The following is a 17,774-nucleotide window of genomic DNA, read 5'->3' as shown; positions in this document are numbered from 1 at the left end:
ACACTTCAGTTCTCCATTACATATATATGTATATAGTATGTATTTTACAGGTTACTATCAGTTTGCTTACCCTTTTGCATCATTCTTATTCAAATGACTTTTTAGCTTTGAAAGATTATATACACATTTTATTTTTACATCTCCCAGAAGAGTACTATGACTTTAAGAACTGAAAGATAAATTCTCAAATATGTCATTCCTGCCCCAATGTGCTTATTTATAAACTAATGCTGAATGTCAACTGACCAGTACTATCTATTAAGAACTTAATAATAAGTATTGCTATTCTGACCATCAAAAAACATGAGGTTAATTCTTCCTTCCCATCAACAAAGCATGACATTGTTTGAAATACTGTCAGCCTGAAACTCATTTTTATTTCCACTTGCACATTCTCAGCATACCAGCTAGAAAATTTTCAAAATAAGTTAAAGATAAAATTGACCTGAATCTCAAAGCTGTGTCCCTAAGAAGAAAGAGTACCATGACCTGTATGATACACTTTATGAGAAATGTCAATATGAAATGTGGTACTGCTTGTTGCTTTTGAGATTTGAGAGATGTGGTTTGTTAGCAGCTATGAATGTTTATATTTCCACAGGAGTTGGAAAAGAGAAGGGATTACCAGGTCACAGACTAGATTAATATGCAAGGGCATCCTAGTTTACTCTCACACAATGCTGAGCTCACTGAATTGCATGTACGAGGCACAGATAAAGGCAGTGCTGAAGAAAATGGATTTATGCTGAGAATTTGCTTAGAAGATCCAATAAAGTCAGACTTCCCTATGTGCTGCTCATTTTTGGGGTCACTAGACAGAAGATTCATTGACACCTTTCTCAAACAGTTAGATGATTTAGATCTGCTTTTGCCACTCCAGATTCACCATTCTTTTCTCACAAGAATCCAACTTATTTGTAAATTGCCAGTTTCAACTCTTAGGACTCCTTTGCTCTAGGAAACACCAGCTTTCTGAGATTCATGCCATCTCACATGAGGCCTGAGTAGTCATACAAAGTCACTATTTCCTCATTTTTCTACATGAGAGTATTGGGATTGAGGGAGAGTTTGCAGAACAAAGTTTATTTTTGTGGATTTTATTTACCCATCTGCTTATCTCTTCTATTATCCTCTCCTTTCTTCAATACAATTCTTATACAATTATTACAGAGGCAGAGTTGTACAGTAAATGATTCTTAGAGTCATTTGAGTGACCAAGTACTATCAGCCTAGACTAGCTCCAGCAAGATATCAACTTAAGGGCAAATATCAACTTAAGAAATGCAAAGGATCCATGATAATAATTTCCAGATATGACATGGGCTCTGGTAGGAGCAAGGAGCAGGAAGTCAGAAAACCATAGGAAAGCTTAGGAAACCAGGGCTTGGAAGGAACTATGGTGAATTTCCAATTCCTGAAAACACGTTTAAAAGACAAAATAGGTTATGTGAACAATTAACCAATAAAAGAAGAATTAATTCTTAAACATTTTGAATGGGTAGCACAAATGCAGATAGCCATAGTGAATGCCAATTTCCCAACATTTCTATGCCATACATTTCCAACTTTAAAGCGAAGCTAACATGGAAAGTGAATCCCTACTTTCAGCTTCAGTCTAGCTCTGAGATACGTCTGCAACAGCGGCAAACTACAAGGACTGTGTGCTTCTGTTGCACTTCTCTCCCACTAAGGTTAAACTTTGGAGACCATTTCAGGGATTTCACATTCTTTGGCTTCAGGGGATCCCAGCAAATAAACATGAAAGTAATGGTCAAGAGGGAGTATGCATAACCTTTTCCCAGCTTACACCATGTGGCCCTCAGCAGGACTTGATCAATGCAGCTAGAGCTACTGCAGGGTATAGTGAAAAAATTAACCAGCTTACTGTCATAAAAGATAACATTGCTAACTTCCATGTTATTCCTTTTTCATATGAGCCTGAAGGCATGCGATTAGTCACCACATTGCCTTGTCACATCAGGTGCCTTAGTTCTGTCACAAAACTAACAACCAGTCTCTAGCAAAAGCAATTATTTCTCCATAAGGTACACTTCGGGGCTTCTTCTGAATACCACCTGACAAAGCCTGTTTTATGAGTGACAGCTATGTAAAGAAAAGATTGCCACTCACTCATTAGGGATGACCTGACCTAAACCGCCTCCTGCGTATGATTTTTTTCTTGATGGAGAGAGGTTGTGACTGCATTGTTGAATCAGTAATGGAATTATAGGTTTGTATACTTTAAAATCTGTTAGATCATTTCATCTTCTCAATCCTATTTTAATAGGAGAAAGAGAAGGACGATTTACAGAATAAATTACTTTTTAAATGGCATATGTGCACATTTAATACTATTAGGACACTAAGTGTCAGACAAAATGGAATCAGAAATGGAGATGGAAAGTTGCTACCATGGCCAGGGTAAGTAAGGTCAGGAAATGGGGAAGAAATTGATTCCACAAAGTCAAAGGTCTATGCAGCGAATGTTGCCAGGAACTGTGCCAAAGTCAAGAACTAGGAAAGCGAAGATTAGATAGGGAGATCAGGACAAGCACCAGGCAACAGAATTGAGCAAGTGGGACATAAATTTAGCTAGGAAACAAGTTTAACAATCAAAAGTAATTTGTGCCTTGAAAATCTGTCAAATTTTGGTAAACCAGCAATCAGACTCATAAACCCAGCTGCAGTTGCTAATGCTATCAAGCCATCATTCTCCTGTGGCAAAGGTTGTGACCAACTGGCAAAGCTTTAAAAAAAAAAAAAAAAGGAAATTAAAAAAACTGCTTGGCCATGTGGATAGTAATGTATTGACAAAGATGATAAACCAGAAAAAGAGGAGAGTGCAACCTTGTTTTGACTATCTAGCACCACACCTTTCCAAATTAAAATACTTCGAAGAATAACTGTTAGACTCTCTTATGGTGTCTACATGCCACTGATACCTCAGCTAGCGATACGGCTATTGCAAGCCTTTCTGCATGGCACCATATTCTATCATACAGAGCTCAGACCACTGTTTCTTGTGTGCCAGTTGCTAAACCATTAGAAAACAAGTATTGTAATGCTCAGAGGAAAATCAGAATATATGGACATGAGGAAATTATATGGATATGAGGAAAAGTCTACATTAGACATCTAACGTGTAATACAGCCATTTTGTTAATTCCTCTGCTGGTTTTTATAATTCAAAGCACCCACTTTATACTAGAAATAATTGGGAGCCTATATGGACTTTGTACATGCTATCCAGTGGAAGCACTGTTTTATAAATCAGTATTATCATGAGTTCCTGAAGTTCTATCATATAACCTTTCTTGTTTATTACAGTATTCTGTATCGGACTGAAAGCAGCCCTGAGGAGAAGGACCTGGGAGTGTTGGTTGAGGAGGTGCTCCACATGAGCCGGCAATGTGTGCTTGCAGCCCAGAAAGCCAACCGTACCCTGGGTTGCATCAAAAGCAGCGTGGTCAGCAGGTTGAGGGCATTGATTCCCCCCCTCTACTCTGATCTCATGAGACCCCACCTGGAGCCCTGCATTCAGCTCTGGGGCCCCCAGTACAAGAAGGACATGGACCTTTTAGAACAAGTCCAGAGGAGGGCCATGAAGATGATCAGAGGGCTGGAGCCCCTCTCCTGTGAGGACAGGCTGAGAGAGCTGGGGTTGTTCAGCCTGGAGAAGAGAAGAGAAGGTTCTCTTCTCCGGAAAGAGATATTAAGGAGGCCTTCCAGTACCAAAAGGAAAGCTGGAGAAGGACTCTTTGTCAGGGAGTGTAGTGATAGAACAATGGACAATGGCTTTAAACTAAAAGAGCATAGATCTGAATTAGATACATGGAAGAAATTCTTTCCTATAAGGGTGGTGAGACACTGTAACAGGCTACCCAGAGAAGCTGTGGATGCTCTGTCACTGTCCCTGGCCTTGAAGGCCAGGCTGGATGGGGCTTTGAGCAACCAGGTCTAGTAGGAGGTGTCCCTGCCCATAGTGGGGGGTTGGAACTGGATGATCTTTAAGATCCCTTCCAACCAAAACCATTCTGACTCTAAAGTTCTTATAATTAACTACATGCAGTCTTCACCTGGAAGTAACACCTTTGGTATTTCTGGGGTATGATAACTGACTGTATTACTGGTATGATAGCTGACTGATAGCTATAAAACTCTGCTAGTAACAGAAAAGAATGATGAAACATGCTGGAAATTTGTTTTTGTTTGGTTGTTTTTTTTGTTTGTTTGTTTTTTTAAATTACATTCAGGAACACCTATTATAAGACTTTTGTGTCATGATAAAAAGAACATTAATAACACAGAGCACCATCTGCCACAGTACCATAATTACAGTTTCAAAATTCTGAAAATCACAGGGAAAATAGTCTAGACTACACAATTCCAAAAGTGAAATGGTTGAAAAGAAGTGTATTTGCTAATGTCATTCCCTGAACATCAAACAGCATGACAGTATTTTTTGCTGAGTAGCAAATCACACACACATTTTCCTGCTCAGGAAACTTCCTGGCCCTGGTGCTTCCTACCAGTTGATGACACTTACCTACCCATTAGTCTTCTTCCATGCCCAGATTTAGTCAAACACGGCTAAAGACAGCAGATGACAGATGTATTTCACTATTCACTAAGAAATTTAGTGGTAACATATTTCTTGAACAGAATTGATAATACTTTAGTAACTATACAAAAATAACCTTCTGGAGCAACCTGTCCAACATCAGGTAGCTGGATTCATGACCTTGAGAAATAGTTAAAACAAATCAGAAGGAACTCTAGCTCAAAGCAATTCCATCTCCAAAAGACTGCCAACATTTCAAAAACCCATCAAAATTAGCATTGACAGACAACAGATCTTAAGGTATAGCACGAAATATGTTATTTGTTGTTTAACAAGACTGTCAGACATAAAAGCACGGGTGTCAGAATACTGCTTCAGGGGGAAGTAGCAATGTAGCCTCCTAAAGGGAAGACCTAATAGTGTCCATCAACTACTAATCTAGAGGTCTACACTGCACTTCCTAGTCAGTTCAGAGAAGACAATAGAAATTATTTGAAAAAGTATTTGATAATAAAAGCAGATTTACCATTTGTTTCTTTAAGATACACCTCTGTGCCATAGAAATACATAGCATAAGCTAACTCCATGAACATTAATTCACCATCCAGCAAGAAAAAAACTCATTACATCTGATCACCTTCTGTGAGTTAAAAATAAATAAATAAATAAATAAATAAATCAGGTAGAAGCAAAATAAGCTGTAAACTCAATATGAAATGAAGAATTTCTTTTGAAACAGCTTCTTGCTATGGGAATAAATTCACTAACAGTTAATACAGCTAATAAAAATAAAGTCATTATTCTTCTTATAGCATAAAAGACATTCAGTGAAAGTTATCTTTGTACTTACTGATTTAACAGGCCCAAAGAGTAACTATATCTTTTGTGTTTGTTTGTTGTTGTTTTTTTTTGTTTGTTTTTTAAATATACGCATGCAGATTTTTTGATCTCAACTTGCATAGAACTGTCTTTGGAAAGGGAGCTAAGAAATACACACTATTTTCAGTGCTCAAATGCTGTTTTAGGCATATAAGAAAAAGCAGCAGAAATATTAATCTCAACTCAGCTTCAGTGACAGACAACATGTTGCCATAACTGCCTACAACATGCTGATTCAAAGTGAGAACGTTGTTATAATTGTGCACTATCATGCATTTTTGAAGAAATTGAATTCCATAATAGGTGTAAAAGTTTAACAATCTACAGAGTCACATATAAAGCAAAACATAACAGAGGATGCAGTAAAATCTCCCTTTATGTCAGATGAACCAGTAATAGGTATTGGAATGACAAATAATTTTCAGGTCTAAATGCCTTAGGAAATTACATCTCTGGAACAGAAATATCCAAATCCCTAAAATTACTGCCTTTTCTCCCTCTGAATATTACTTTTCACCTGGATTACTCACTATCAAAGGATTTTTTAAAATATCAGAAGCAAATAGATACCTTACTTATTATTCCCATACCTTACTTATTAAGTCTAACTTACTCAGAGGATCATCTTAAAGGACTATAGCTTGAACCTGGACTCATTTACCAATCCCTTAGAGAATGCTGACATATCTTACCTCCTCTGTTTCCTTATCTGTAAAATGAAGCTAATTTGAGTGAAAGCAGAAAAAGACCTCTACACTGTTACTGGAAACAACCCAGTTGGATATTTTTGAATACGTAAAGAGTAAATAAGACAAAAAAGTTGTTAGGTTTCTAAAGTACAGCACAGAGGGTGCTGTAACAAAATGCCAGAAGACAAAGCCAGCTATACCACTTCAAAAAAAAATGTCTTTTAGCACTGTTTTGTTATTCAGATCATGCAATAAAGAGCCAATTGTTTGTTTCTTAGGAAAGCAGAAGTCCTCCTGATTTGAGTAGATGAATGGGCTTCCATAAAGTCTGTAAGTTTTGACTCAGTATTGGGAAAAAATTAAACCAAAATGAAGCCATCATTTTTACTCTTCATATTCTTGCTCAGGCCAAATGAAAAAAAAAAAATGAATGAAAGCAACTTGTCATACTGAAACCACATCTTCAATGGAAAACACGATTCAGCTCCTTTATTGCCATACAGAAAGGTTTCAGGATCTTTTTTTATGAACTCAAATGTGTTTCAAGCTAACGAGAAGATTACATTAAAAAATCATAACAACTATGTATTGATTTATTCTGTGTTTGAAGAAAGATACTAAATTTTTGCTATACCTCTGCTATATCTCTGTATCTTTGCTCTATTTTGCATAGAGGGGAAGAAAAATAATTTCCCAGAGAGAAATTAAAAACAATAATGTTTTGCTTCTGCCTGCAAGAAACTTTGTAACAAGGATGAGGAGTGGAAATTCTGAATAATTGTGGTAGGATTCACTGTATTTATGCATGTCAATACATGCATATGTCTCAAGTGAGATCATAGTTAAACAGCATAGACTGATGACTGTCATGGCATGGAATATTGTTCAAGGAAAAACAAAATAAAAGCAAAGACTTCTTCACACACAAGGTGTCAAAAGCCAAGATACTTCTCCGTGAATGAGCTAGGATTCTCTACTTCAGGTATGACTTGTATCTGAAAATTGCATAGATTTTGGCAGATAAAGAGCAGATACACCAGTTTCATTTGTAGCTTTGCTCATAGAATAGGTTTAATGCGTCTTTTTAGAAGAATAGTAAGATTGCTTTTCTCCTTTTCTAATCCAGTCTTTGAATCTGAAAATATCTAAATTCAGTTCAGCCTCAACTGCAGTCTCAAGGAACAACCTGTGCAGCAACTGCTGTTTCCAAATAAGTGCACTGATGTTGAGATTCACAGGAATCAGAAAACAAAGAAAAAAAAAAGTGTGCCAGGTGTGGGAAACTATTTTGACACAATGAATAGCTAGTGACAGTTTCCTAAACAAAGTCTCCCTGGTGTTACGTCTGGCTGTTTCTGAAAACACTATGAAGCACCTAAATACCTTTTCAAAAATCTGTATCTCAGGATTCTATCAAAATTGTTCAGCATATATACCTAAACCAGATTCCTCTTAGCTTCTGAAAATGTCAGTTAGGTTTTTATGTAAATACTACAGAGGCTTCGAAAGCAGACGTATAATTCCATTGGAATCTCTCAAATACTCCCAAGAACTACTCAAAGACTTAGTTTCAGAGCTATCTACACTTAAGAAAACAATAATAAACTGACCTTTCTGTTGTAAAATTACTTTCACCCATTTCTAACATGTTGCTTCAGTAAAAATACAGCAGTCCACTTACTGCACAGGTGGGAAACAATCCATGCTAGTATATTCTGTATGTGAGAAATGGTTACTTAATATGAAATCGGAATTATTTTTGAAAATAACAATTTTCGTTTGGAAGTTCTACAGTAACTACAATATGTTTACATGGCTCAAGAAGCCTGTTATTTTGTTAAGAAAGATTGTTTATTAACTAGAAGGACAAAATATAGAAATAAATTATGTGGTTTCTTATTTTCAGCAAGAAAACTTAATGCTTCATTTTACTGCAAACTTTCCTATGCATGGACTGATGTACTTGTTATGAAAGTGCTTCCTTTTTTCAATGTCAACTATTTTTAGGTTACATACTTCAGTCATTCACATTTGAAAAACAGGTTTTATGTCTAGAACCTCCTAAGAACAGAAAAAAAGATGTTCCAAGTGTTCAGTCCCTTCGATCCTTATTCCCATTCTGTCTCACTTGTCTCGGTGCTGTCTGCAGAATATATAGCTTAAATCTAATAGCCAAAGTAGCAGAATTAACAAAAACTGCATGGGGGTGTAATGCTGATACCTGTTTGACAGCTCAAAGTTATAATCTTCTTGTCAGTCTTCTAGCAGCCAATATTCTGTGTTCTTGCTGAAAGCCAGGCAAAAGAAGAGAAACATTTCTGTGCTATGTATTTAAGAAAGAAAAACAAACCTGATATGAAGTACATGTACTTCACCTTTGGCTGAGTCACAAAAGGGTTAGGTTGCTCTGCCATTCAGCTGAAAAGCCCAGCATGAATACACTGCCTTAGCTGGCAGGCTGGAAGAGAAGGGGAGACATGTTTGGATGACTGCATCAGCAGCTGCATGGATGAAGCCCACAGGTGTGCTTCACAAGGAGAAAAACTGAAAAAAAGCTGAGGTTTTAAATGGGATGTTGTCGGGAGGGGCATTCTAAAGCAGCAGAGCTCTTCTCCAACAGTGAAAGGGGAACTGTTGGGGGAGAGGGATCAGCAGCTGTCTAAATAGTTAAAGTATGGCAGTAAACAAACAAAAGCCACTAACACAGGGAAAAATCAAGGCATAATATTATGTTTAAAGTTCTATTCCACCTTGCTTATAAGTTTGGTAATGGTCACCCCAGAAGAATTGTATTATAACCTTACTGTAAGCAGTTTAAAAGTATTTGGCTTTATTATATTTATATAACAAAGGCCTTACAGTCAAAATACAATCCTTTACCATAAATATCAGAAATATTATTGGGTTTTCTAACAATGAGAATTGTGCCAGCAGAACACAATCAAGGATCCCACAACTGAAGGCGGCAAATATTTTTTCATCCCCAGTGTTTTAAGTTTCAGTTTATATTTTAATGGCGTCAGTGCCTGTCTCTATCAACCATAACAGGCTCAAAATAGAAAAAAAAAAAAAAGAAGACTAGATTAGGGTGTATTTCACCCATATATTTTAATACCACTTCTATTCCACCATAAAGATTTATTTCCTAAAAAGTTATGAACTTTTAGTTCATAACATACTTTCAGTTCCATATTGCTCTAGTTGTCGTTGTAATTTACAACTAAGTTATAATTCATAGATTTTCAGTGGATCAGAGTTGAGAGAAAGACTTCTTGGCCAATACTAGCAGTTTCTTTCATATCATGATGTCATCTAAGAGCCAACATGACTTTCTAGAGCACAAATGCAAAAGATGAAGGCATATAGTATAAAATCACTTAAGCAAAATTCTCTTTCAGTGCTATTTTAGGCCAGATGTCAAAGTCAAGTTGCTCTGGTGATTTTTCCTGATGAGGAATTATGAGACAATGCTTCATCTCTAATATTTGTTATTAATAGAACTAAAGTACCAACAGTCTTTCTAGAAAGTGTTACTAAAACCTTCTAGCTCTTTATCATAACTACGTAGCAATGCCATATGCTTAAAATATCTTTTCTTTCTTCCTCACATAGCCTAGAGTCTTTCTTCATGCATGTGCTTTACATACAGTATGATCTTTGCTGTATTAAAGATGAAAGTTGTTTTCCCTTGAAGCTAAAATAATAATGTTATGGGAAAATACTATTATTTCAGACATCACCGACAGTAAGAATTCTTAAGATAGCTCACCATCACTAACATCTTTTTTGGGGAAAAAAAACATAACTTGAAATGAAGTAAAATAGTGAACTATCAGTAAGACAATCTGCAGATACTTAGAAACATTTTAGAAATATTAGCAGTGCAACCAAGTGGAAAGAATTTGATCTCTTGATGCTGAAAAATGCAACCATGAAGTTAACGATAATGCAAAAAATCTAATATGATAAAATGGTTAAATAAGGAAATAAACCCAAATAAATGCTTAAGTTGTTGTGCTATTAGGTAATTCTGTATAGTGGTTTTAATACACACAGAAGAAAACTGATCATAAAATAAAGTTAGTTAATGAGCTAACAATCAGCAGCTGAGTGCAGAAGTACAGTTTTGCTACTGTCTTTTGTTAATCAACATACAAATTGACCGGATCAAATAGTTAATGAAGACCTATAGAAATTATAGCAAAGACCATTTGGTTCATCCTAGTTTTTAAGACAGCCTACAATGTCTGCCACTTCATACTGATTCCAAAACATTCCAAAACACATAGTAGAACCTGAAAATCATAGTGGAAATATTCCCTATGTATTCCCTCTGGTATATGACTAAAGCTTCCTTCTCTCCCCATAATTTAATTAAAAGGATGACTGCCCTTCAACTCCTTTTTTTTTTTTTTTTAATTTTGGTCTATAAATGAATGGAATCATCTGCCAACAATAATATATATTTGTTGAACAGGCATTTAAGACTTTTTTGGTATCAGAATAGAGAAAAAACAATTCATTCTGATCAGGATGGAATTATGAAAAATAATTTCCTGTGCTGCTGATTAGAAATAAAATCCTTGTCTCAATGTATTCACCATGACTAGCAAAGTTAATTTTTGATGTTTCTTCAAGTGATCCCTACATTCATTCAAATTATTTTGAATTAAATTTTGCTTATGGAGAACCAGTTAGCTAAGTGCTGAGCAGTAAGCTTATAAGTTTCAGCCCTTTCTAAGTTCAAGTTAGGGGATGAGATAAGAGCATGACCTACATACTGAGAATCAAAGACAACAAAAAGCAAAACTACAGCATGGAAAGAACCCAGAAACCAATGTAAGAAATAACTGAATTAGAGTAGCTGACAAAGTATCACTGTCAGGAAATGTAAGTACAGGGCAGCCAAGATAGTTCATTTAATAAGAAAAAAATCATTTGACTAAATGAAAGAAATGAGACAAATTCATCAGTTCAATAGAAACTAAATAATGCTGAATAAAAATAATTTTCATTAATTTACAAATGTTAAGTGGAAAAGAATAAAACCTTAAGAGCCTCAGGGTGGTACCAAAAGAAATCTTCAGGAAAAAAAAAATCCCTGGGCTTAGCAGCATGAAAGCACAGCTTGCAGCAGCTGCTACCAAAGTATTTCAATCACCCTGCAAAGATGAGCATCTCCTAAGCCAGCAGGACTTAATTTTTATCCATGCAAGAGACAGAAAGTGATTCTGTAGTCTTGGCAAATGCAGTACTCTTCTCACGCAAAAGGGGGCAAATTGTTATTATCTGCCAACTTTCTAGCCCATCTTCACACAGCTCCATTACAATACATAATATTGACTGAAAATATGTAATGTTTGTTTCAACTTGTAATTATTTGAGTTTGTATATACCGAGGGAATAGACTGAATCACTCATTCCTTTTCTGAATTTGGATACCATTAATGAAATCAATGCAAAGTTACCCAAGTGTCAAAGTTACTATTTTCTTCATACATAGCTTAGGAATGTTGTCACAGACTTAACAGAAAATATATATATCCCTCTTACTCAGCTCCAGCTACCTTCCCAATCACATTTTGTAAGTGCTTTAAATAACTCTTTAGCAATTACAGCACAAAGTCTACTTCAGAACTGTAGCTTCAGTAATTGGGTCAGTGACATTTTGTATGCTTTGAAACACTTCACTGACAAATTATTAGCAGCATCTGTAATAATAGATAACATTTGAACTGCTTCATATTATTTGTAATGTTATAGTTTCTTCTATATTTAATACCAAACTCAAAGCACTTGAATACTCGTTATTTTGTAAGTTTACTAATGGTGTACAAATGGAAACAATATTGTGGAGAAAAAGAAAATACACTAGTAGAGGTTCTCTTCTAATTACATCTTATCTGCTGAGATAAGAAATTGTACTAAATTACTAAAGAAAAGTCAACTAATAGATTCAGAATTTGTTAGGTCTATGTAATACTGTTCCTGAAAGCTATACCCTCCAGGCATGGAATGTTATCAAGCAAATGGGCAATGACCCCAGCCATCCTTAACTTAGGAGAAAAAAAGCACGCAAAATGAGGGTGCAAATTAATTTCCTTATTCTTTTTCATACAAATAGCTCACAAGTTCTACCTTTTGAAGTCTATTTCTTAAAGGGTGACAAAAATGTACATCTAATAGCTTTTATTCAGCAATATTAAATCAGCGCAAGTTTAATCTTTTATTAATAAAGAAGATGTAGGTAAGCCTTTATGAAATACATCTTTTTAGGAAAAAAAATGTAGTTATGTCACACTTTTTAACTCACTTGCCTGGGAAGACATCTTGCATGAAACGGCCACTGCCGTGAAACTGCATTGTAGCTGGCAGTGGTGGTACCTACCTACCATTTAAGTTAAAACTGCAGACTGTAAGTGGAAGTCTTTGCTATAAAAATCAAAACAAACAGGTTACTCCACACAGAAGGCCCTTCCTGTCAAAATAAACTTGTTTGTGCTAAAGCAACAGAATTGCTCATATGTGAAAAATTCAAGATATTTTCAGCTTTCAAAGTTCATAAATACTTTCACTGACAGATATTAACATTTACTCAAATGAAAAATGTTTTTCCTTAATAGTTAAAAACAAAATAAAAGTCTAAGCTTTGAAAGGGTTATTAGAGAGAATTACTGCACTAGTGTCATTAAGCATAAGCTCTTTCTGCTCCCTAATAGCTTTGTTAATACAGAAGAAATGGATTAAAGTGAAATTGCCCATACTAACCATTTTCTTTTTCTAGAGAATTTGAATTCTTACCATAGAAAGCAATAAATTATACTTTTTGACACCTTTCTTGAGCAAAAGCTATATTCAGTGTGTTGAAATAGTACCTGGAAAAATCTAATTAGAGTTAGGATCACACTAATTTTGGTGCCTATTTTTCATTCTCTTCTTATATAAGCTGTGCAGTTTGGATTTTTCTTAAACTTTTTTTAGATACTTTATATTTAGAAAATACATCATATTTACTTTATATTAGATATTTAGATTATTTATTAGATTGTTGGGATTTTTTAAAATGTTTTTAAACACTTAAGTATAATTAAGTATACAGATTATTTATTAGATTTTATTTATACTTTGAACCCTATGCCCCTTGCCTTCTTCCCGTAGTGTCTTTGATGTGATGGGTGTGGAGATTTTTGCATTGCATGAATTGCCTTATAGGTTGACCAGATCTTATGATTTCTTGTGAATTTTCCTAAGCTCTTGGTGAGCTGAATTGATAATGATCAGAACATTCACAGGAAACTCACAGGTTTGAGTACCTCATGGGTTCCTGAGCACGTGCTCTACCTGCTATGCAACTAATTGAAAAGGTCACCTTCCCCTCCAACATTTTAAGATAAAGAGTTAACACTGCTCAGGTCTTACAAGAATAGCTGCAGATACATACCCTCATGAAAAGATAGTGCCCTTGTTTGGCTGGGATATCTTTACAAGCAATATAGAAATCCAAGGCTTGAATTTTACTGTAGGCATATTTCTATGTAGTTACTGGAGCCCACCTTGAAGAGTCCTAAGCTATTTATTAGCTACAGCTTTTCCATGGGTACAGCAATCATTTATAATGATGTATTTGTAAGATTTGTAGATGCATGATTTCAGAGCGGGTCAACGCATTGAATCAACAGCAAAACAGACAGCCACAGCTATGTGTTGATGCATACCTCTCCCTGAACTAGTTGGAGGTGTTCTTTTGTGAGTCTACAGTTTTCAAATAAAGAGAACAATGACTTAAATGCATCTTAGCATGTATACCATTAGTCTAGCACAGGCATATTTTCTTGTCACTTTTACCTTTGTGTTCCTTCTCTACAGCTCATTACAGCCTGTTTCCAGCTTGCTGTCACTTGAGCTCTGATCTTGATGCTGTTTCTGCAAAGATGGCATTTCTATATTAAGTTCTGTTGATTTCAACAGAATTCTCATTGAGAGCAAAATGTTCACTTGTAGAATTAGGACTGTAGATTGCAGAGTCGTCTTCTTTCTTATCTAGCAACAACTAAATTCAATAAAAGAATAATGCCTTGTTCTCAACTGTGGTTTCTTGATGCTATTGCAATGAATATAAACAACACCATTAATTACAGTTCAGCATTGGAAAAACACAAAACAAAGCTCAGTTGACATAATAGCTGAAACACTAGATTAAAATGCATTTGTCCCTGCTCTGGTGTTTTTTGACATTATTCATTCTTGCATTAAGTTTTAGATGAATTACCTTGATCCCTAAACACTTCCCAGAGACAAATATCAGGGTTTGGATGATTGTTTAAAACACTACACTACACCCAGCTCTGTTTTGTATTATATGCCATGCATCTTATCACTATCAAGAAGAAATAGATTTCTAGAAATCAGCAGAAATACCTGTCAACCTTTGACGACAGTTTAGCTGTTCCTATACCAGTGCAGAATATGATCCAAAAAGCCTCACTAAATTTTACTACCATTAGATTTAACTATAAAAAATGAATATATTTGTTGAATTCAACACTGCTGCAGCTGCAATACTTCAATTTATTTTCTCAATTAATTTTATTTTTCATTTCTAAAGCAATACTTGGTGCTGAAAGGCAGCATGTAAATAAAATTGATGAAACACTGTACAAATTCTTAATTTCCTGTTTCACTTTCTTCTCCCCGGTTGTTATTGTTTACAGACTCACCCCACCTAAAACAAGGTAATGTGAAAAGGCAGTTAAGTCTGAAATTTCTAGTTTTAGCTGAAATAAAAGGAACTAGATTGCACAGAGAAACTGACATAACTTTGGCTACCAGATTTGAAGGTAATATAGCTTTACTGCTAGTGCATTTTATAATAAACATTTTATAATAAATATTTATGAATAAACATCACATCTCAGACATCAATATTTTATGAATTCATTTCTTTTACAGCTTTCTTTCAATAAAACTTGAGAAAACAAATAAATAGTTATTTTGTTTCAAGTGCTGCATGATCAGATGAGCCTAGACTTCTATAGCGCCTCTCACATAAACTGTTAAATATGCACATTGTTCGACAGAGGGAATGCAAAGTTATTCTGCTATGACAGAAGGATTTACTGCTGTTCCATATCCTATCCAGAATTCCCAAAGCCCATGGATAGAAAAGTCTCCTGTTTGAATTTAGAAAACCTACGGCTTTTGCTGTGCTCTGTTTCCTCCTCCTCTCTTTTAATTGCTAAGGGAGATTAGCAAAACTAGCCCAGAACCCATGGTGCAACCTTTCAGAATGCTCTCTCTTCTTAGTCATGTTAGCCAAATTGATTTTACCAATAACGACTACTTTTACATGTTCTGATCCTATATAGCCTCTAAATTTATGATTCAATTTGCCTTTATTTGGCTCCTGTTCTTAAAAGGATCATAAATTTGCTATTAATCTTTGATTGTGTTCCATCTGCTCTCAAGGTGACTTCTATTCCTTCAGTACTTACCACGGAGCTACCTGCCAAGCAATCGCTCTGCTGTCAGGCTACGTGTTTTTCCCGGAACAGTTGTATCAGGGTATTTCATTCTTGTTTCATAAGCTGATTATCAACAGCACCAGATCATAACATTCAATTCATATATAATCCTGATTCTGAAAACACCTTTAACTTCTCACTTTCCTTCAGGATGATTTGGCCCAGTATCAAACACTACTATCATCAGAGAAACCAAAAATATTCTCCAGTGTAGTAGTTGAACCTTGGCTTCTAGTTAGGGTAAGGTGTATGGTACAGCACATTTGAATTCAAGAGCAATGCTTCTGGCACAGGAAACCTCTGAATCACCTCAATCACAAATTTCTGGAGGTGAAAGAGTATTCTGGAAATCATCACTATAAACTTGTTCTGTTTTTATTTTTTCTACAATATTGTATTGGCCAGCATCATTAACAGAAGGAAACTACACTGGATGAATGGTGGGTTTCACCTGGTACAGACATTTTCCTGGTTGTTGTGTTAGCTGCTCCACAGTAGTTCATCTTCCTAAGTGTTGTAAACTAGCCTAACCTTAATTTATTTTTTCCACATATGAAAGATAATCAATATTGCTTGAAAACTGGAGAGAAGTGGTGTGAATAAAATGCAAGTGGCCCAATGTGTAGTCCTGCCTTTACAGGCACAGCAAGATACAGCTGCAACTCAGACTCTAGCCTGGTACATAAAGTAGGTAACCAACAGTGTTCCCAAGCCCAGGAAAAGAAAAGGAATGTAAAGAGGTAACAGCATTCTATTTAGTTCTTTGAAGCTGAACAAGCTTAAGAATTGAAACAGCTTTGCAAGACCTTCCTCCTGCAGCTGCTATCTATACAAATCCAAACCCTAACAATAGCATTCCACCCAGGCAAACAACACAGTACCAAAAATTGAGGAAAAAAACATTGAAACTGAGCAATAACGGTTTCTGATTTGCTTATAGAGAATGAAATGAAATTCAGCAGATAGTAAAAAGACCCTTCTTACCGAAGAATCTTGTCTTCCATATCAGCTTCCATAGATTCCCATATAAGCAAGATATTAAGTGTCGTCTAAAAATTGAAGACAAAGTTCTTATACCAGTTGACAGTAGTGCTTTTTTTGGTCTTGATTTTATTTTTAAAGTATGCAGTCAATTCAATCAATAGTCTATCTATACATGCTATTTCAGGTAAGCAAGGACTCTGCAGATTGAAAGTGCTTCAACCCAAAAACAGGTTTTCTTGTCATTACTGACTATATCTGAACAGATTTTTTTAGCCTGATGTTCTCAGACTTTATAAGGAAAACACTTTGATATCAGCCACAATTTTCTAGGCAGGCAAGGTTCACAGGCCTTCTGGAGAACAGAAATTGTTCATATGAATTTGTTTTAGTCCACCGTTTACCTCTTTGAGCTTGCCAACTTTATAATAGAATTGCTCCACAAGCCACATTTGCTGCAAACAAAACACTTAACCTCCCCCTTTATTTATCAGAAAAAAAAATAATAATAAAAAAATAAATTCTCTAAACACCTGGAAAACTGAGAATAATGCTTTCTTGTTATCCTCTAACTACTAGCTGTTCATATACCTGGCCTAGCTAAACTCCTATCAAAGTCACAGCTTCTAGTCTCCAGGAGTTTAAGGCTAACTATAATCCTAAATAATCGTTTCCAGATGGGTAGGAAACCCAGGACTCCTAGAAAATTAATGGCAAGTGAGTCAGAGCTGCAGGTAGCATCTCCCAAATTATATCTTCTAGCCCATCTGAATTAATTAAATTCACTTTAACAGCAACATTAGCTTTGCAGAATTTATTTTCTGTAACTGTACTCCAGCCGTAACTTTATTCTTCAAAGGAATAAACTGCCTTCGACTCTCTGCAGCATTGGGAGAAGTTGGGAAAGCAGGCTTAGGTAAACTATTGCTTGCCTCTGTTGTTATGGCTGCTTAACAACTGAAGCAGTTCTGTAGTCTGTTGTACCTTTAATTTTACCATACACTTAGCCTTTCAGATAAGCATGCTAACCAGGAATGGCTGAAAAACATAGGAAAAGTTAATTCCCAGAGACTGATAGGAACTATAGTTGTTCCCTATGTGTTCCTGATTAGATTAAGAATTAAATGGGGTCAGAAGGGATTG

The 17,774-nt window shown here is 35.6% G+C and overlaps 1 protein-coding gene across 1 annotated transcript; it reads right to left on the bottom strand.

The window, feature by feature from the left end:
- Window positions 1–1,075: 1,075 nt before the first annotated feature.
- Window positions 1,076–17,349, bottom strand: LOC310899139 (uncharacterized protein). Its single transcript, XM_083835191.1, has 4 exons — window positions 17,036–17,349; window positions 16,635–16,699; window positions 13,975–14,052; window positions 1,076–1,414 (listed from the first exon to the last, which is right to left on the bottom strand). Exons 1-4 carry the CDS (start codon window positions 17,081–17,083, stop codon window positions 1,270–1,272), a joined length of 336 nt encoding a protein of 111 aa, XP_083691317.1. The 5' UTR covers window positions 17,084–17,349; the 3' UTR covers window positions 1,076–1,269.
- Between the last annotated feature and the right edge of the window lie 425 nt (window positions 17,350–17,774).

Source organism: Anser anser (genome assembly GCF_964211835.1).
Source record: "Anser anser genome assembly, chromosome: 4".
In the NCBI taxonomy this organism is placed as follows: Eukaryota; Metazoa; Chordata; class Aves; order Anseriformes; family Anatidae; genus Anser; species Anser anser.
This window is presented reverse-complemented; position numbering and strand designations above follow the sequence as displayed.

Bases quoted from the DNA above. Each gene is read 5' to 3' on its own strand.
- LOC310899139 (XM_083835191.1), bottom strand. From the start codon at position 17,083: ATGTGGCTTGTGGAGCAATTCTATTATAAAGTTGGCAAGCTCAAAGAG. The intron at 14,053-16,634 runs GTAAGAAGGGTC...CCATCTTTGCAG, and splicing joins ATGGAAGACAAGATTCTTCG to AAACAGCATCAAGATCAGAG. The intron at 1,415-13,974 runs GTAAAAGTGACA...ACGTGTTTTCAG, and splicing joins TGTAGAGAAGGAACACAAAG to GAATTGGAAATTCACCATAG.